The following is a 23355-nucleotide window of genomic DNA, read 5'->3' on the forward strand; positions in this document are numbered from 1 at the left end:
GCTAATCCTAACACTAAACATGGTGTAAATCCAAACCCTAACTATTAACCTAACCCCAACAATGATGTAAACCCTAACTATAACCCTAACCCTAACCCTAATAGAAAGACAAAATGAACCCTATTCCTTATTGAATTAGGCCTACTATTTTAAACCAAATCAAATCCTAACCCTAATAGTAAACCAAAATGAACCCTAACCCTTATTGAATTAGGCATACTATTTTGATTCCAATCCTAGCTATAATTCTAAATCTAGAATTGAACCAAATGGAATCGTAAATCTAACACTCTACCAATCCAAAATATATAGCTATACAACAATATATAATTTGAAATTAATTTATGTCACGTCTTTCAATTCACGTTGGGAGTGCTACTAGCTTTTATATATATATATATATATATATATATATATATATATATATATTGATAAATTAATAAAAAATAGGCACCTCTAGAAAGATATCTCTGACTTATTCTATATATATTATTAAATATATATAAGCTAGTTAATAAAGATTCTTTACTTTTTCTCCATGAATATCTATATATATATATATATATATATATATATATATATATATATATATATATATATATTGATAAATTAATAAAAAATAGGCACCTCTAGAAAGATATCTCTGACTTATTCTATATATATTATTAAATATATATAAGCTAGTTAATAAAGATTCTTTACTTTTTCTCCATGAATATCTCTATGTCAGTTTTCTCATTTCACCAGCTTTCTTCAATGGAAATGTATAACAAACTATTCTTATTTTTCTTTGACATTAATAACAACTATTCTAACAACTAACCTTCAGAAAATAACTTCCTCAATTAATTCTGAAAAATCTCATAGATTAATGATAATTCATTTCCAATTACTGTTCCTAGTCTCCTTAATTCCAAAATATAATCCTAGGCCACTTCTCCGTCGATTGGGACTTCGTCCCATTATTTCCACCTTTTAATTTTTTAAAGTTAAAATTAAACACATTATAATTTTTTTTATCTATAAAAGAGGGATTATGGGTCCTCTCCAATCATGTAAAAATCTGCAAGCTCTGATTTGGAAAATCTCTTGATCTCCTCACAATTCATGCTAACCCTAATAAAAGTGTTGAAATAAGAATCATTTTCTTCAATCTTCGCTACATGGTTAAAACCCCAACCACTTGGTCATGCACAGCTACCATCGAAGGGGAAGAAAATAATCATAGCTGTTCGTAAGAGAAAGCAAGCTGGGATCTTTCTTCCCGTCTTGCAGGGAAGTAGTAATAGTAAATTTCTTATTTGCTGTAGTTGTGTAAAACTTTATTATTTTATTATCAAGAATATAGTTGTTATATATTTAATAAAAGAAGTAAGACAATTCAAATTTTTTTTTTTTATATGTATTTAAGTTCACAATTTTTAAAAGAGGATATTTTGTTTGAAATTGTTTTACAATGCATATTAAGAAATAAGATATATGACTATAAAGTATTTGCATTTGATTAGAGGGTTAAACGAAGTTGAATATGAATGTACATAACTTATTTTAACAATTTAATTTATACCAATAAATTATGCAAAATGTTTTTGTTATTTGAAATGTTTTTACAACATATGTTTACAATAAATACAAGAGAGATATTACATCAAATGCATTTGTCACAAATATGCATAAAATATGTTAGCAATTTTATCAATGTTACAAATATGTATATCGTTAGCTATTGTTTGTGACTTGTAATGGGGACCAAAGGTACTTGTATAAATTTTGAAGAGTTTAAAAAAAATGAATTTTTTCAAAAAAAAACAAATATTAATTTTGTTATAAATATATGATAAATTATAAATATAATTCCTAATAGATCATAGTTTTTACGCCGAGAGGCGTAACCTACAGTGGCAGCATAGGGTGGAGTGGGATGGCATGACCGTGTTAAAAAAAAATTGTTAACTTTTATAAATTGAAAGCGGACAAGTAATATTTAATAAATATTATATCTTTTTGAACCGACAACTAAATAATCATAATGTTTCAAACTAATATAAATACTGATGAATGTGTAGAATTAAAAACATATTACTGTGAATAAATACAAAAAAAAATTATCACCAGCGAGTTCGAATACTGCGAATAGTGCGAATACTTCAAATAAATTTACCAGCAACTGCGAATAGTGCAAATAGTGCAAATAAATTTACCCAGAATATAGTGCGAATAGTGCAAATAGTGCGAATAAATTTACCCAGAATATAGTACAAGGTAGTGCAAATAAATACTCTAAAAAAAAGTAAGTCATTTTCACTTTATTTTACCTATAATGTAAAATGGGTATTATATATACAATGGATAATGATATCTTTTATTATCTTTCTAGTAAAAGTAAATATTTTTTAATTCTATATTATTTATAGTAGTTTATATATTAAGTTGATATTAAATTAATTTATATAATTAAATAATATGATTAAGTTAATATTTCTCATATATTTTGTATATAATTAAGTTGATATGAACCTAAATTATATAATTAAGTCAATTTTTTTTTAGTTTTTAAATATATTTAATTTATATTATATTCTTTTTTATTTTTATATTTAATTATATTATTTTTATTTATTTTTTATTTTAATTAAATTGATATTAACTTGATATGAACATATTTAAAATAGGTAGTATAAATTATTAATAAGGATATTTTTAAATGTGTAATAATTTATAATTAAATTTGTAGGACGCCTCGTCGTCCAAGGACAAGTTTTGAAAATGAAGAGCAATGAAAAGAGCATCGAAGAGAATATGCTCAAAATAATATGAGACAACAACATGAACAAATGGCTAATGTAGAAAGAGAGGAAGTAAGAATTCATTCAACTGAAGAGCAACAAAGAGAAAAAAAGAGAGAATATGCTCGAAATTATATGAGTCAACGACGTGAACAAATGACTGATCTACAAAGACAAGAAGAAAGGAATCATCGAAACCAAAATGATAGACAAAGAAGTGCTAAACGTAGGGTAGAAATGACAGTGACAGAGATTGAAGAGGAAATGAGACAACATGTAGATAAAATGATGAAACATTGTGCACAAACATCTCAAGATGATGGATATATATTAAGAAGAAGAATACAAAGAGCTATGCATTCTGATCAATTGAATGAGATGGAAAGACAACAAATACAAGTGCGTAATCGTGAAGCAGTTGAGGTTAGTTCCGAAGGGATGAATTCTTTGACAATTGATCGTGTGCTACAAACACCGAATGATAGAGTTCAAAATGTAATGAATGTTGATTTTCAAAATCATATGGAAAATAATAGTTCACAACAAGAATTAACAACTCCTCTAAGAAGACAAAGACAATTGTAAAGAACACAAAATAGAAGAGATCAAGGAGTAGTTAATAATGATGGAAATATTGAGATTGATTTGAAGACTTTACAAATGATATTTCGACATGGACTCGATCAACTTTCTACACCAAGTATGTGCTACATTTGTCAAGAGAGTTATCCTACAATGAAGGTTGTGCGGGTACTTGAGGGCCCTATTTGCAATCGATGTCAACAAGAGAAAAATGAACATCGATTTTCAGCAATAAACAATATGGATCCTGGTCCACAACCATTAGAACTTGCAAATTTAACACAAATAGAACAAATGTTGATAGCACGTGTCAACCCAATTCTTCAAGTAACACATGCAACTGGGGGTCAATACATATATAAAGGACATACCATAAGTTTTCCACAAGAAGTGAGAGAAATAGCTAAAATTTTACCACATCAGATAAAAGATTTGCCAATCATCATTGTTCGAAAAAAAGATCAGCGTGGAACAAATTATAATTTTACAATTAATAAAGAGAGGGTATATAGAGCACTTAAATATAAAATAAAACATGATAAGTTCTATAGAGATGTTCAAATTGATGAAAATGCACTTAATGACCTTAAATGTAATTCATATGAGAACATTTTTGATCAATTGAATTCTGTTCATATGGAGTTTGATTCAGACACAAATGAATATGTATTTTGCGGGTCCAATATTAGAGATGGATGAAGTAAACATTATTAATCACACTACATCAATGGCCTCTAAACCTCCAAATGCTCAAAGAGAAATGGAACTAATTCATGCATGGGTAAATAATCCTAATGTAGATCCTGGATCACTAATTGATTGGCCAGGAATTGGAGCATCTCCAATAAATGAGTATGAGGACTTGATGATAACATAGTTATATCAAATTGGGAGTCACTCAATTATAATCCATGGCATTTGGAACGAAGGATTATAACAAATGAAACTGAAGATCATAATGATTCTGAAGATGATGATGATTTCCCAAATAATCAAAATACAATCGAACATGAGTGGGGGATCATATCAAGACTACATCATGGACAAATTATGGATGTAACAGAAATAGATATGTTGGGAAGAAGAGATATTGATAAACAAAATCCATGCAGTGCAGAATATCAAGGAGATGATTACACAAATAAAGCAATAAATTTTATCAACACTATGAAAGAGAATGGCTTATTAATACCTGATGATATGATGTCAAGTATATCATATGGAACCTTAGGTGCTAAGCAAAAAAAAGCACTTGATATTATTATGTCACATTATAATCAAGATGACAATGCCATGCCACTATACATGATAATTGAAGGAACAGATGGAATAGGTAAATCATATCTGATTCATGCAATTCATCAAACTCTTAATGATGCATCAGGATCACAATGTTCTCCCTTATTATTACTAGCACCGACTGGAGTTGCAGCATTTAACATTGGTGCATCAACAATTCATTCAACTCTACGAATACTTATTGCAGATTTTGTTGAATTAGAAGGCACAAGACTCACAAGTCTCCAAGAAGAAATTCAACATATTAAATATATATTGATTGATGAAATGAGTTTTATTGGACAAAATTTGTTACAAAATATTGATTCAAGACTACGTCAAGATTTTCGTAAAAAATCAAACATGAGTTTTGGTGGAAGATCAATCATTTTGGTAGGAGATTTGGGACAACTACCTCCTGTTAGTGACAAACCACCTTATGATAGTAATGTGCGTGCAAAATTATTATGGCAAGAGTTTAAGACAATTGTTACTTTGGATAAGGTGTTTAGACAAGATGGAGAAACTGAAGACCAACAAAGGTTTCACCAGTTACTCACAAATATTAGAGATGCACATCCAACTATAGATGATTGGAAATTATTGATGACAAGAATAGATGCTTCATTACATCCAACAATTAAGGAGGAGTTTGATAATAATATTCATCTATTTGCAACAAATGACAATGTGCATAACCATAATAGAAAAAAGTTATATGCATTAAGAAGACCAATAGCCCGAAGCATTGCAAGTAAAGAAGGTAGTACTAATCCAGCAGGAGGTCAAAATGATGAGTTAGATGTTGAATTATTAATTTCTAAGGATGCAAGGGTCATGTTAACATCTAATTTATGGATAGAAGTGGGTCTTGTGAATGGAGCTTTAGGATACATCCATAATATCATATACAAACCTGGATGTGCCCCACCAGATCCACCAACATATGTTATGGTTGAATTTGACAATTATTCTGGACTTCCTTTTGAAGATGCATCTCCTAATTTGATTCCTATTTCACCAATACAAAGGGGCCGTACACGTCAATTGCCACTATGATTGGCTTGGGCACTAACAATCCATAAATCACAAGGATTGACTCTTTCAAAGGCAACAATTGACATAGGACCAAGGGAAAGGGCAGGATTAACATTTGTTGCTATATCACGTGTTAAGGCCTTGGATGGAATTAGAATCTCACCACCATTTTCATATGATTGTTATGAAAAAATGAAGACAGGAAAGCAACTTGCCAAAAGGAAAGTAGAGGAAGAAAGACTCAAATCTTTGGAAACATAATAATTTTATGTAATGTATACATTGTTGAATTGAACTCTTCTATTAAAATTGGGATTAAATTTGTGTTTTTAAAGATGAAATGTTGCATTCAATATGAATTCCTATTGTACACTCTACTGAATATGATAGGCATCATGATTTGTAAGGGATAAATATGCTTTATTTAAAACAAAAGGTGATAAATTAATACTTTACATGTCGCGTTGCAGATGCTACTAGTGTAGATATCTTAATACATCTATCTAAAATATGCTGAGAGATATCAGTCTTGAGGCGCCTAACTATTCTCAACAACAATTTAAAATAGGCGCCTCGAGACTGATATCTCTCGGCGTAGTTTAGATAGATGTATTAAGATATCTAGGCTAGTCTTAAAGTTAACTCTAATCATATAGTTTTTAAATTAGAAATTTTGTTAATATATTTAGATTAATTTCTTTTCTTTTTTCAATTTCACAACTAAAAGCATAATCTAACTGTAGTCACATAAATCTGTCCACTTAATTAAATAAATACTTAGTATTTATTTGATTATTTAACCATCAATTAATAATTAATTAAATTAATATTTAATTAATTCATCTTAACCCTATTCTCCTATTAATTAAATAAATTATTCAATTTATTTGATTTAATTCACTTAACCAAATTCAGACCATTAATTAAATAAATAAATCATATTTATTTAATTAAATCTTCTCTCACATTTAAATAAATTAATATTTATTTAAATCCCCCAAAATCCCACCTCTCACATTTAAATAAATAAATCATTTATTTAAATCACCTTTATCCTCCACCCACTTGCATTTTCCTACAAATGCAAGTTGCACAATTATTTTAAATAAATCATTTATTTAAATCACCTTTATCCTCCACCCACTTGTATTTTCCTACAAAAACAAGTTGCACAACTATTTTAAATAAATTATTTATTTAAAATCCTATTTATCCTCACCCACTTGAAACCTTTAATGGTTTCCCTTAAAGTAGTCAAACTTGATGGCTTTAAAGTCTTCAAACTTGATGGCTTCCTTCTATAGTCTTCTTAAGACTTTAATGGTTTTCCTTAAAGTCTTCAAGCCTTTAATGGTTTCCCTCAAAGTCTTCAAGCATTTTAATGCTTTATCTTCATTTTCTCATTTAAATAAATTAATATTTATTTAAATATTTATCCAAATTCAACTTACACCATTTAATTGAAATAAATGATTTTATTTTAATTGAAAATACCAAAATTTCTCCCACTTGCATTTTCCTACAAAATCCACTTGTATGCCTAAACCCCTTCTAGATTCTTCTAAACCCTTCCTAATTAGCCTAAATCCATCCCTTAAATATTGTCACATTCCTAAGAAAATTGGAGTCACTTCTCAAAGACTCCAAAGTCTTTGAAAAGCAATTAATGCTTTGTGTGTTCAACAAATTAACCCTCAAAGTCTTTGATAACCATTGAAAGCTTCCAACCTTCAACCACTTAATCCCCAAAGTCTCCAATAACCATTAATGGTTAATTCAACCCTCCCACATGGTTAAAACATTTGTTTTGACTCAACCTCTACCCAACCCAAAGGTCTCATCAGGCCATTAATGCTTTGACCATGATTATCTCTTAAACATTTGCACAAAGGTTTATCCTTGGATTAACTCTTAATCCAATGGGTAATCTTAATTTAGACTTGACCCTTACCTTCTAGATAACCATGAGGTCTTCTCAGGCCTTTAATGCCTCCAACCTCTTCTCTCAACCCAATCCTATATTGACACTTGTCACCATTTTATTGGTGTCAATTGTGCACATGGATCCCCAACTTTCAAACTTGGCCCTTGATTAAACCATTCAATCTTAACCCTTCATTTCCCCATTTCTTCTATAAATAGAACCCTTCTCCTCAAGCAAAAGGAGAAGCATTTTAGAGTATTGTTGTTATACTGGCATTAGCATAAAGCTTTTTCATAGCATCACTATCTACTCTAGCATAGTATTTAGCTTTTCATTTCATATTTGAAGCTTAGTATTAAATCTCAATCCTCCATAAGCATCCATAGTGCAAAAAGCTGCTGAGAGCTACACTCATTTGGGACTTGGAGAGGAGAGGAACAAGGGAGGAGCAACTATGAGCATCTTGATTAGCTATTTCATTTTATGTTTATATGCTTTCTATTTCATGCTTAATATCTCTCTTGATATGCCTGTTTAGGATAATCTTTTGTTGCTAACACTAACGTTTGTTTCTTGTGCTCTTGTGTGTGTTGCCATCAAACAGATTTTCTAATCCTTTTTGCAGAGCATCATTTGGTGAACCCGACGTGAATCCAAACACCAAAAAGATCATTTTTTTTTTAACCAATAACATGTTTGAATGTTGAAAATGTCACACAGGTTGCGATTTTGACACTGTTTTGGTGCGTTTGGCATTATTTTGGCACTATTCCCCCTGTTTCAGTGCTTTTCCCTTCTCTGTCTTTCCCTTTCTTTTAATACGTTTGTGTTAAATAGTGCCTCTATTCAAACGCAGACTAGCGCTATTGTAACAAAACGTTGTACAAATCACCTTGTAACCAAAAAAAAATTAAAAAAATTTAGGCTTGTAGAAGCCCACCAAATAGGCAGATTTTACTAACTATTTTTCTCTTTTGTGCAGATTTAAATTAGATTAAAGAGTAGATTTATATTTTTTACTAACTTGTTTTTGAAGTTGGTTTTAAAAATGAATTCACTTTTTATTTTGGTTTAAAATTAACTTCACATTTCAAATTTGGGATTTTGAAAAAGAATCACACATTTGTTTGGGGCTCTTAAAAAGAATTTCATTGTTCAAAGGTAAAAAGAACCACAAACTTATACAAAAACAACTTTATTTTTTTTTTTTTTTTTTTTGCAAGTTAGGAAACAAACTTCGTTTTGGTGCTTAAAATCAACAAGGCAAATTTTATTTCTTGCATCAAGATAAAACTCACAATCCACACTTCCATTTTTGGTGCAAATAAAATTCACAATCAACTTGTCTCATTTTTAAAGCAATCTTACTTCATGCAAACGTGTTTTTCATTAAGTTGACCAGGATTTTCAAATTCTAGTTTACTCAAACAATTGCCTTTGAAAATTAAAAAGAACACCATGATTGTTGGAGCAACATCTCCAAATAGTTAGATCACATTGCAATGATAGATTAAAAAGAACAGGTGTTTTTCGTGCTTGGCACACTTGTGCAAAGAGTTGGTCGAGTGGTCCTACTTCTAACACACACTATCCTCTCCCTTGGCTTTCGTGGTCCTAGGTGCAAGAGAAAAGTGTTAGTAACACTCACATTTTATCTTTTTAAGAGAGGCCTGCCAAGGGATCGATACTCTTGGGAACGACCTCGAGCGGTAAATCCTTCGAGCCGCTATAGAAATCAGGTGAGAGCGAAAGCTGTAGCCTTGGGTATAGCTGTTCCTACAGTGTAACTGGCCAAAGGACAAATGGGCCCCACCACCAGTTACAAGGCTCTTAAGTGAGTCACTGCAGAATGAACTTATGTCCAAAGCCATCGAACATGACTAAACACCTTTAAGTAGTAGCCCACCTGTTCTATTGATTGAGGATATTTGAGGTATAATTTAGTGCAAGAGCATAGATGGTTTTGCTCCCAAGATACTCACCATACATATTTCCTTGAGTAGAAACATAGCTTTTTGAAAAGTCACTTGTGGCTTGATAAAAGTGGTGACTCCCCCATCATAGGGATCATCTATTTGTTATGCTCGTGCAAGACTTAGTATATCACATCCTTACCTGCCATGGCGGGATTCATAAGGTATGTAGTACCAAAGTCGAAGAAATATCAAGATGTGGGCTAAATTTATCACAACTGGCCATTTGACCTTAGGGATAAAAAGTGTTTGAAGTGTGTTCGTTTTACAGACCTAGTGCGAATTGAGCCGACTTCAGGCTTTGGAAATACACCTTAAAATAAATCTAAAGGAAGGGTCAAAAACAAGTCCAAGGATTGGGTTGATCTAGACCCATACTCATTTGTGCCTTTGAGGCTACAATCTTGTGTTTGTGTGCTTGCTTTGTTTTCTTGTCAAAGAAAAATCAGAAAATCAATCCCAAAAACAAAGTATTCATCCAACATCTATCAACACAACCAAAAATACCAAAAACAAAGTGCAAACAAACAAAGAGTCAAAAATTTATGACCATTCTTCACATCTTGCGAAAGAAGAAGTGTCATCAGAATATTACCTTGAAAAGAAGACCATTAAGCTCAAAGGCTTTGATCAAAAGGAGGAAATTCTTCTATCTCAATAGACAAATCTTTGTCTCACATAGAGTCTTTCTACATCGCATGCGTCTCTATCTTCAAGGTAAAACAAATGAGTTTGATTCCGAATCATTGAACCGCAGAGCTTTTATGCAATATAGAGCTCTGAGTTATCACAAAAATCAAGGAGGAAAGATTAATCCCAACTTCTTCCCAAACATCTGTATCACCTACAACACAGCTCGAGAAATGCCACCAACGCCTGAAAGGGAAGAAGTAGGGTTTGTTCCATTTGTAACACAAAGTTTTTATTAAAGTTGAAAACAAAACATCCATCATCTCATTCATACATCATTATTCCATCATCAATCCATTCCAAAAATTCTCAAAGCATTAAGAGGTTCTTGTCCCAAATTCTCTTTTTAGATATTGCTTGAAATAAAACACATCACATCACTTTTTAGATTGTTTCTACATCTAGGATAAGCTCATCCTAAGAGACACATCTACGCAGGTTAAAACTAGTTCATGAGTGAATCCTCTCATTACTAGGTAGTTAAATCTGTAACACATCTCAGATTTCTCTACACCTTATCACATCCAAAAATCATCAAAACAAACAAGCAATTCAAAGAAGGAATTTTGGTTACATCTACCTTTAGAGTGCTAGAGATCTACATATCATACAATCCACTAATCATCCATCTTTCCTCAAAACAACTCATCATCATCATCATCAATCAACTTCAAACATAAACTTGCAAACAAAATGGCTCAAACCCGATCGCGATCAAGGCAACGAGAAATAGAAATTGAGGAAGAAGAGGACAACCTCAATGAATTTCAAGAAGCACTTGGAGGAAATGGGAATGATGAAAACCCAGGTACACCCACTCCTTCAACAATCGAAAGGGTTCAGCATAATCCTCATTTTAATAGATTATTTGATGAAATACTAAGGAGCAACGCAGATGCTCACTTCTTAAAACTCGCTCAAGAAGGAGCCAAACTCCCCTCAGACTTTGATCTTGCCCAATTAAGACAAGCATCAGAAAGACAAAGTCGCCATGAGGAAGAAAGGCGTAGAGATCCCATCAGATATAACATCCCTCAAGGTAACCCACCACCTCCTCCTCCAAATGAAATAGAGATGTTGCGGCAACAAGTCGAGAATCTCGCCCAACAACTTCATAGTGGTGTTAAGACCAATCAATTCTCACTTAACGACATTTGTCCCTATCCTTTTGATAGGAATCTTTATATGCCACCCTTTCCACGCGGGTTCGAAACACCCAAATTTGAAAAATATAGAGGAAAGGGGGATCCCCGTGATCATGTCCGAGAATTTCATTCCGCTTGTCTTGAAGTGGCTTATGAGGACACATACCTAATGCGCCTTTTTCCCCAAAGCTTGGGAGGAACCACCACATCATGGTTTTCCCGACTACCAGGTGGCATTAGAACATTTGAGGAACTCATCCAGAAGTTCCTATCTCATTACTCTTATAATATTGAACGCGACATCACCATGGCTGATCTGTGCAACACCAAACAAAAACCAGGTGAATTATTCTCAGTATTCCTGCAACGATGGCGCCAAATGTCTAGCAGACGTTCTCTTCAGTTACCTGAACGAGAACTAGTGGAAATTTTCATTTCCAACTTAAACGAAGAAATGGAATTTCACCTGGATGTCAAAGACACAGACTCCTTTAACGATATGATCACCAAGGGTATAAAATGTGAAAGGGCACTCATCAAGAAAGGACTCATCAAAATCTTTAATGAACCAAAAGATGGTCCTCGCCCGCGATTCAATAGTGATAAACCAAACTTCTGGAACAAGAATAAAAATATCGTCAACGATGGGGTTGTGGATGCTCGGACTGTCCAAAATGCACAACCTGTGGTTCGGTTTGCAGGACAAAATCCTCCACCTCAAAATAACACAAATGTTCTTCCTAATCAAGGTCGCATCACATCTCAGGATGAACCAAGACCTCGTCCACAAAAACAAAAACGCACATACACTCCCTCAGGGGAACCCATTGAAACAGTGATGCGACAACTCATTTCTCAGAATTTGATCACTCTACCTAAGTTATCAAATTATGAGCCTCAGGTCAAACCGGCATGGTGGAGAGATACTGAACATTGTGAATTCCATCAAGGAAGAGGACACAAAACAAGTAATTGTCACCAATTGAAAGATCTCATTCAGGATCTTATTGACCGAGGAGAAATTGAAATTGAAGGGCATGACCCAAAAACAACCAATAATGATCATCAGATGTTCAAGAATCCACTTCCATCACAAGATCAAAGGGGTCCTTCCACTTCCAGACGAGGTCCTGATACCACTAATTATACGCAAGCTGCGTATAACTACACTGTCAATCACCTGTATGATGCCAGTGAACAAATTGCAACTATCACCTTCAAAAATCCCACCTCAAATTGCAATGTTGTTACGCGTCGCGGCAAAGTTACCATCAAGGCAGCTCCACAAGGCACCACCTCCATCCCAAAGCAATACAATCTTGTGGAACAATTAGACAAAACGCCTGCGCTTATATCAATTTTAGAGCTGTTACGCCTATCGCCATCTCATAAAACAATCTTGGATCAAGCACTCCAAGAGGCGTCAGTCCCTGCAAACTTGAATACAGACCAATTTCAAGCCATGGTTGGAAATCTAAAGTCATCACCTTGTCTCACTTTTTCTGAAAGCGACAACTCTTCTTTCCAACAACCTCATAACGCCTCACTCCACATTGAAGGCTTTGTCAACCAACACAGGATCAAGCGAGTCTTGATCGATAATGGAGCAGGCCTAAACATTTGCACACTTCAGTTGGTCACAGCATTGGGATATGCAATAGAATCAGTGGATCCTCGTAAGAAGATCACCATCAAAGCCTATGATGATGCAGAGCGTTCATCCAAAGGAGCTGTGGTACTACCAATCCGAGTGGGCCCTGTGGTAAAGCATATCATTTGTCAGGTTCTGGACCTTCCTCTGCCATATAATCTATTATTAGGGAGACCTTGGATACATGCCATGCAAGCTGTTCCATCTACCTACCATCAATGTATCAAGTTCCCACATAACGGGGTCGAGATCACAATCCTGGGCGATGCAAATCCCTTTGCATTTTGCCATAATATCAGCCATCAACCAGAGATTACCGTTCCTAATAATAGAGAAGCCATTTCCTCCACATCATATATAAATCCCGCCTCTCTTGCCAGTTCAAACACCCCTATGCCCAAGCAAGAAAAGCTAAAGATGAAAGTAGCAGAGGAAGGTCCTGGAGAATATAACTTGAGTCAGCTCTTTTGTGTGGGACAAATGCCTACTTCTCCTAGAACACATGGTAAACCACAGCAGTTACTCCAGCAACCACTAAACACGCCTGCATGTGCCTTAACGCCTTTCATCCTTGGAAAGAGTCAAGAGGAAGAGACACAAGATAAGGACCTAGCGGAATGGATCTATAAAGATCCCATCACCACTGACATACCGCGAGTTACACTTCCTACGGAACAATATGGCAAAGGCCTCCTCATTATGCAAAGAATGGGATATGATGGTCAGAGTGCTTTGGGATACTGCAAACAAGGACGACACGAACCTCTACTACCAGAATTCAAGCCCAAAGGTAATACAGGCCTTGGCTTTGAAAAAGAGATCCTTCCTAAACTCAGATTCAAAGGAAAACCCAGCAAACCATTTTGCCCACCTACTGCAAAGAGGATACCTTTCATAATCAAAGCACCATCAAGAACTATCCCCACTGCCCCCTCAAGGCTCAAAAATCCACCATCACCAATGTCACTCATCCCATCAAACGAACCAGTAATCCTATCAGCAACACCATTTGTAGCAGCAACTATATTGGAACCCGCAGCAGCATCTATGGCACCAGTAGTTCCAGCAAAAGCCACTGAGTCACCATTACCAATACTTCCAGTGACAAATCCATTAAACCCCATCACAATTCCTGCAGCACCGATCACTACAAGGATACATAAACCAATCACACCTGCCGTGTTTAACTCCAAAGACATCCCAGTATGGTATAGCAATCGGATACTGGAGAGTGATTCAGAGACCGACTCACATGAGTGGGAATTCGATTCAGTGCAACTTAACACTTCAGATGAGGAAGACACATCACCACCTCCACCCCGCAAAGACATCCCTGTTTACGGAGAAGCACAGATAAAGACCACTTGGGTACCTGAGCTGGAAACATCTTCCACAGACCCTATGTCTCATCCTACGCCTGATTCTGACAGGGAGAGTACCATCAACGACCTTCACCACACTGTCTTAACCCTCACTGATACATCTCCCGCACTTAACTTAATCGATGAAGTAATGCCCATTATCCACCCTGAACTCATTGAATGGAACCAACCAAATCCCCCATGTCTTGACCTCTTCCAGAACGATGAGGCTGTCATTGACTTTTTAGAATTAAGGGATAATCTACCAAGCGGGGATCACAAAGCTGGATTCGCCATTGAACTTAATAGCGCAGCATACTTCGGGGCGGATGCCAAACCCTTCAGCTGCAAAAATATAACAATAAAACATGGATCTTCCAGTGAAAACCACACTGTGGCACTGTTTGATCCGACAAAAGTAAAAAGAAAGAGCGTATCCAATGGTGAAAACCTCTCTGAGGCGCCTGAGGATGAAGGCTTTGACATCCTCCCTGCTAGTACACAACAGGAACGATCAATGATTCTTATCGAGGAAACCAAAGAATACAATGTGGGGACTCCTGAAAATCCTCATATCATACATCTGGCATCTCTTCTCACTCCAGAGGAACAGCCTCAATTTATAGAGTTCTTCCAACAGCGTCAGATCAACTTTGCATGGTCATATGCAGACATGCCTGGGCTTGATCCTGATTTAGTCATGCATCATCTCACAGTAGCAAAAGGAGCCAAACCTGTCAAGCAGAAGCTTCGTAAGATGCAACCTCAGATTGCCGTGCTAGTCAAAACAGAACTCAAGAAACTCCTGGATGTTGGTTTCATTAGACCAATTGATTATGCAGAATGGATCTCCAATATTGTGCCAGTTGGCAAACCAAAAGGGGGCATCCGCATTTGTACAGACTTCAGAGATCTAAATAAAGCATGTCCTAAGGATGACTTCCCTCTACCAAATATTGACATCATAGTAGATTTGACAGCAGGACATGCCATGCTTTCACTCATGGATGGCTTTTCAGGATACAATCAAATAAAGATCGCACCAGAGGACCAACATAAGACAGCCTTCACATGTCCATGGGGCACATACTGCTGGAATGTAATGCCTTTTGGTCTAAAGAATGCAGGGGCGACCTATCAAAGAGCAATGACCACCATCTTCCATGACATGATGCATACTATGATGGAAGATTATGTGGATGATTTACTAGCAAAATCACTTACTAGAGAAGGACATCTTCACATCTTAGATAAAATCTTTGATAGACTGGAACAATACCATGTTCGACTCAACCCAAAGAAATGTGTCTTCGGAGTGACCTCCGGGAAGCTTCTAGGATACATTGTCTCAAGCAAAGGTATTGAGGTCGATCCAGCAAAGGTTAAGGCAATCATGGACATGCCACCTCCAAGGAATATCAGTCAGCTAAGGACACTACAAGGACGGCTTCAATCCATCCGCAGATTCATTGCACAATTGGCTGATAAGTGTCACCCCTTCACACACCTGCTACACAAGAACATCCGCTTTCAGTGGGATGCCCGATGCCAGCAAGCATTTCAGGCGCTTAAAGACTATCTCATGAATCCACCATTGTTGATGCCACCAGATCCAAGTAGACCGTTGTTACTTTATATCTCAGCGACAAGTACGACATTAGGTGTATTACTGGCACAACATAATGCAGAAGGCAAAGAGTGTGCTGTATACTACATCTCTCGTACACTGGTTGGCTATGAACTCAATTACACACCTATTGAGCGAGCTTGCCTAGCAGTAATCCTGGCAGCCACTAAATTGCGGCACTATCTATTAACACACAAGGTACAACTCATTGCAAAGATTGATCCACTCAAGTATTTACTCAGCAAAGCAGCATTGACAGGTCGCTTGGCCAAATGGGTAATGATTCTAAGTGAATTTGACATTGAGTATGTGGACTGTAAAGCTATCAAAGGTCAAGTTATTGCAGATCAGTTGGCTGATGCACCTCTCATAGGCGATCATCCTCTCATTTCCAATTTTCCAGATGAAGAGATATTCATGATTACAGAAGCACAGTCATGGAAATTATACTTTGATGGTTCATACACTAGGCACGGCTCGGGGGCAGGCATTCTGTTTATCACACCTCAAGGTGATAGCATCCCGAAGTCTTACAGGCTCACATTTCCATGCACAAACAACATAGCAGAGTATGAGGCCTTGATCACAGGACTCAGGTTAGCCGTACAGTGGAAATTACAAGAACTACAAGTATATGGCGACTCCCAACTAGTCATTCGACAAGCAACAGATGAATATAAAACCAAGGATGATAAACTCATGCCATATAAGCAAATGGTGGACAGTCTAAAGACATCATTTACTACTATCACTTTTGAGCAGATACCAAGAGATCAGAATCGAGCTGCTGACGCCATGGCTACCATCGCATCTCTACTAGATCTTCCACAGAATTCAACACGCTACGAGTTCTTGGTAGAACAGCTTTGGATTCCCGCTTATGATATCCCCGAATCCGACATGATATGTCACCTTGTCGGTTCTGAATCCCCATGGTACGGTGAGTTCTACACCTATCTCTGCGATCACACCCTTCCTCCCAACCAATCAAATAACCAACGTAAAACCTTCATTCGCCAAACTGCTCGATATACCATTATTGCCGAAACCCTATACCGACGCGGTCTTGATGGTACTCTCCTTCGATGTCTAGAACAAGGTGAGATAACAAAGGCTTTGGAAGAGGTACATGAAGGAATTTGCGGGACTCACTCAAGTGGTCCATCACTAGCCAAGAAGATCATGCGAGCTGGATACTATTGGCCATCTATGGAAAAGGATTCCTACTACTTTGTTAGGAAGTGCAAAAAATGTCAAGTTCATGGCGACCTAATACATGCACCAGCTCAAGAACTGCAACCAATCACAACACCATGGCCTTTTTGTCAATGGGGTCTTGATCTTGTGGGTAAAATCCATCCATCTTCATCCAATGGCCATAAATTCATTATTACCGCCACTGAATATTTCACCAAGTGGATCGAAGCTGTTCCACTTACCCAAGTCACCGGCAAGCAGATCGCCTCATTCATCCTCAATTACATCATCTGCCGGTATGGTGTGCCCATGTCCATTGTCACAGATAACGGTCTTCCTTTCAAAAATCAGGATGTCCGTGAGCTTTGTGAGAAATTTCATATCCAACACCGCTTTTCCACTCCCTATTACCCACAAGGCAATGGTCAGGCCGAAGCATCCAATAAAAACATATTGAGGATCCTAAAGAAGACAGTCAATGATGCCGGCCGTGATTGGCATGTTCAATTGAATCCAGCGCTATGGGCATATCGAACTAGCATTCGGACCCCTACAGGTGCAACTCCTTATTCATTGGTCTATGGTGCTGAAGCTATCTTGCCTATTGAGGTCGAGATACCATCATTACGAGTTTCCTTGCATAATCTCATCGATGATGAAGCATACAGAGTATCCCGTCTTCAGGACTTAGAGTTACTTGATGAGAAGCGACAAGCTGCATACAATCACCTCAAAGCCTATCAGCAGCGAATGAGTAGAAGCTACAATCACCGAGTTAGATCTCGTACATTTGAGGTAGGTGATCTTGTTCTTCGAGAAAATCCTCGCAACCAACCAAACAGAGAACATCAAGGCAAGTTTGAATCAAACTGGTTAGGCCCATATGTTGTCACTGCTGTATTCGGGTCCGAGGCATATCAGTTGGCTACACCAGAAGGAGAACCGCTCGCAGATCCAATCAATAGCAAGCACCTCAAACGGTTTTATACCTAAGTTGTGTAGAGCATCAGGCTCCCCTACATATCAGAAAAATACCAAAAACATTCAGAAAATGTCCTGAAGAAAATACAAAAAAACATTCAAAAAAAGTAAAGAAAAATCATGCATCCAAACGGTGAACAACCACTCCGGTGGCACCTTGGGTAAGTGCAATGGTGAAAACCTGGCAAACAGGCGCCACTCGTAAAAACAATGGCTCCAGTATCTTTCAGGCTTGTTGCGATCACATTCATGCACACACACATCCATCCATCCAAACTATGGCTTGTTATTTGATCTGCAATTAAGAAAGTACTCCACGCGTCTAGCATCCCACCTTTTCATAGTCCGGTCTACAAACTGGGGGCAATACCCTTAACCTATTGATGGAAGTGGATTCTACATTGTCTTATGATTCATTAAGTTCTTCATTCAAGCAATCATCAAAATACCAAAAACATTCAAAAATGTCTCAACACAAAATCCAAAAAACATGCAAAAATGTCTCACAAAAATCCAAAAAACATTGAAAAACCATCGAAAATCACCCAAAAACATGACAACACCTTGTACATATTCATCTGATCAGATACAAAACAAACATTGACAACTACTCACACACTGACCATTTACCAATCAACCAAAACAATCAACATCAACAATCAAACTGTCTTTTCAACAAGGATGCATCCTTCCTTACCAAAACAAAGACAAAAGTGACATTTTCTTTGACAAGAAAATTATGTTAAGCTATCAAATACTTGGTTGATTTGTGAGTACAATCATTTGTTTATCTGTATCGGGATCTTTTCAACATTGTTTTGTATCGTTTGTGCATTACTTCCGATGAAGTTCTGGGGCATGTACTAATGGTGTCTACGTGGGAAGTTCACTAGGCTATGTGATCTTATGCCAAATGCAATCATAGATCACTACGGCTTGCTGACTACAGTGTATACCTCGACCATATGAGCATGAACCATTACCAAGGATCCATATTCTTTATTCTTTATGTATATATTGTTTGTTTACAGGTACAATGCTCATTCTTTGGTTCCTCCTCATCCAATTTGGATAAAGGTTTTTATTTCTTAGTACGGTATGCACTTGTCTCAGGATATGATCAGCCTAAGATCAAGGAGGACGATCCAAGTCATGCATGAAAGGAGATAATCCTTATCTATTCCGCAAGCAATACTCAGGTCAACTTGATCCATTATATCAAGTTGCTTGTATTAACTTGCTATATCAAAATCCATGTAAGAAAGACTCTGGTCATCTTGAATCTTTATGTCAAGTTGCTTGTATTTTCTTACAACATTTTAAAGCTCAATGATGAAAAATAATGCACCATGGATCATCATTCCATCTCATTTGTATATATTGCATTCCGTTGCATTCCATCCATCCATACATTCATAAATAGCTGCATATCATTCATACATAATAATGACAATGGATACTCTATTTTCCTCTTCTTCCATAGGAATGTAATAGGTTCTCCATTTCTTCTATCTAACATCGAATCCCCCCTCACCCTCCCCATCTCGATAATCACCATCACATACCCTACATCATGTCCCAATCAACCTAATCAAGCCACGTTCATCACCATCCATCTCTAACTAGGAGGGATTGTGTTTCCTATCCTAAGTCATCCAATAAGTCAAGAAAGTTACTCTGTCTACACAGATACATCGACTCCCACACACCTAGACTATCAACAGATACTCTGATCAAGTATCTTCGGGTCTCAACAGGTAATCGATTATGGTAATCCTAGACTACATCAGGCATTTATCATAATGACCTAGTCTCAACGGGGCTGCCATGATTCCCCACAACCAATCAAACACAATCCAACAGACAATTACATCAATTGTCTACGTCTCAACGAGTATTTTGCTTCATATACCTTGACTTCATCGGACAATTACATCAATTGTCTAAGTCACCATCAGGTCACTTTGATTCACTTACTCAGACTTTATCATGTTCAAGCGACCAACTGACATCAACTGTCACGCTTTGACTTGACCGGGGCAATTAAACCGATTGCACCAGATTGTCCAAACAATTTTGATCAATTGTATAGCATCAATCCAAACCCCACACTACATCTGCTATGTATCTCTTGCATGACCTCAGGGTACTCGCTGGCTTGTTGTTTCTTCATATTCACTCCATTTTCTCCCATTCTTTCATCATTAGTTCTAATTTCTTCTATTCTACCTCCCCTCCACTTTTCATTCTTTTTCGAGAGATCGCCCGATTTTTCAAAAAATTTCGGCCCATCTCTCGAGGGGGCATACCACCCATTAAATTTACATTTTATGGGGCATTTCTTCATACCTATTTTTATTTCTTTGAAACGATGCGATAAACTGCACCGTCTCAAAGAGGGGCAAATGTAGTCACATAAATCTGTCCACTTAATTAAATAAATACTTAGTATTTATTTGATTATTTAACCATCAATTAATAATTAATTAAATTAATATTTAATTAATTCATCTTAACCCTATTCTCCTATTAATTAAATAAATTATTCAATTTATTTGATTTAATTCACTTAACCAAATTCAGACCATTAATTAAATAAATAAATCATATTTATTTAATTAAATCTTCTCTCACATTTAAATAAATTAATATTTATTTAAATCCCCCAAAATCCCACCTCTCACATTTAAATAAATAAATCATTTATTTAAATCACCTTTATCCTCCACCCACTTGCATTTTCCTACAAATGCAAGTTGCACAATTATTTTAAATAAATCATTTATTTAAATCACCTTTATCCTCCACCCACTTGTATTTTCCTACAAAAACAAGTTGCACAACTATTTTAAATAAATTATTTATTTAAAATCCTATTTATCCTCACCCACTTGAAACCTTTAATGGTTTCCCTTAAAGTAGTCAAACTTGATGGCTTTAAAGTCTTCAAACTTGATGGCTTCCTTCTATAGTCTTCTTAAGACTTTAATGGTTTTCCTTAAAGTCTTCAAGCCTTTAATGGTTTCCCTCAAAGTCTTCAAGCATTTTAATGCTTTATCTTCATTTTCTCATTTAAATAAATTAATATTTATTTAAATATTTATCCAAATTCAACTTACACCATTTAATTGAAATAAATGATTTTATTTTAATTGAAAATACCAAAATTTCTCCCACTTGCATTTTCCTACAAAATCCACTTGTATGCCTAAACCCCTTCTAGATTCTTCTAAACCCTTCCTAATTAGCCTAAATCCATCCCTTAAATATTGTCACATTCCTAAGCAAATTGGAGTCACTTCTCAAAGACTCCAAAGTCTTTGAAAAGCAATTAATGCTTTGTGTGTTCAACAAATTAACCCTCAAAGTCTTTGATAACCATTGAAAGCTTCCAACCTTCAACCACTTAATCCCCAAAGTCTCCAATAACCATTAATGGTTAATTCAACCCTCCCACATGGTTAAAACATTTGTTTTGACTCAACCTCTACCCAACCCAAAGGTCTCATCAGGCCATTAATGCTTTGACCATGATTATCTCTTAAACATTTGCACAAAGGTTTATCCTTGGATTAACTCTTAATCCAATGGGTAATCTTAATTTAGACTTGACCCTTACCTTCTAGATAACCATGAGGTCTTCTCAGGCCTTTAATGCCTCCAACCTCTTCTCTCAACCCAATCCTATATTGACACTTGTCACCATTTTATTGGTGTCAATTGTGCACATGGATCCCCAACTTTCAAACTTGGCCCTTGATTAAACCATTCAATCTTAACCCTTCATTTCCCCATTTCTTCTATAAATAGAACCCTTCTCCTCAAGCAAAAGGAGAAGCATTTTAGAGTATTGTTGTTATACTGGCATTAGCATAGAGCTTTTTCATAGCATCACTATCTACTCTTGCATAGTATTTGCTTATCATATTCAACCATCTTGAATCTCCATATGGCATCCATGGCCAGTGCTAAAAGCTGAGAGCTACACTCATTTGGGACTTGGAGAGGAGAGGAACAAGGGAGGAGCAACTATGAGCATCTTGATTAGCTATTTCATTCTATGTTTATATGCTTTCTATTTCATGCTTAATATCTCTCTTGATATGCCTGTTTAGGATAATCTTTTGTTGCTAACACTAACGTTTGTTTCTTGTGCTCTTGTGTGTGTTGCCATCAAACATATTTTCTAATCCTTTTTGCAGAGCATCACTAACAACTTATTATCAATTAACTTTTACTAATGCTAAGTTTAAGTTTTATTTTAAAATATATAAATAAGGAAACAAAATATTCATAAGAAAAGTACATAATAATAAAGATTATTTTAATATTTTATAAAAAATGATTATAAGTGTTATGAATGCATTATCCTACAATAGTTACCTACTAGCCTTATCTTCAAACTAAACTCTAATTAACTATAACCTTAACCCCTAAACCTATCTCTCTGATTGAATGCCAACCCTAACCTAACCTTAAAGTTAACTCTAACAATATAATTTTTAAATTTTTAAAATTATATCATAAAGGCTAAACCCTTCATTAATATTTTGGTTTGATTACCATTAGGCTTTGATAAACATTAAAAGCATACTCTAATCATTTTTTAAGTTTTAAATTTATTCTAAAACTAATTATTGATTCATTTAACAACATTGAAAAAATACAAACCCTAACTATAATGAAAACCTTACCATAATAAAACCCTCACCTTGACAATATCTCTAATCTAGACCTGATTGAACTCTAATCCATAACTTGACCCTAAACTTAAATATAACCCTAACTTCACCCTTACTACAATCCTAACCCTAACCCTTAACACTAACACTTAACTGATGATACAAACCCTAACCCTTGAGATAATCCTAAATGTAACCCTAATCCCAAGCCTAACCATAATCTTAACCTTATTCCTAACCTTAACCCTAACCATGATATAAATCCAAAACCTAACCATTAGCCTAACCCTAACAATGATGTAAACCCTAACTACAATCCTAACCCTAACCCTTAACCCTAACTCTAACCCTCTAATATAAAACCCTAAATCCAAAACCCTAACACTAACCCTCTAATATGAAACCTTAAATCCTAACACCTAACCCTAACTCTAACCTTA

General features: G+C 35.7%; 1 protein-coding gene across 1 annotated transcript; it reads left to right on the top strand.

Moving 5' to 3' along the window:
• The first annotated feature begins 4418 nt into the window (after window positions 1-4418).
• Window positions 4419-5705, top strand: LOC131859991 (uncharacterized). Its single transcript, XM_059214322.1, has one exon. It carries the CDS (start codon window positions 4419-4421, stop codon window positions 5703-5705), a length of 1287 nt encoding a protein of 428 aa, XP_059070305.1.
• The last annotated feature ends 17650 nt before the right edge of the window (window positions 5706-23355 follow it).

Source organism: Cryptomeria japonica, chromosome 11 (assembly GCF_030272615.1).
Source record: "Cryptomeria japonica chromosome 11, Sugi_1.0, whole genome shotgun sequence".
NCBI lineage: Eukaryota > Viridiplantae > Streptophyta > Pinopsida > Cupressales > Cupressaceae > Cryptomeria > Cryptomeria japonica.

What these genes read in the sequence shown, in the direction of transcription:
- LOC131859991 (XM_059214322.1), top strand. Translation starts at nt 4,419, where the DNA reads ATGGATGTAACAGAAATAGATATGTTGGGAAGAAGAGATATTGATAAA.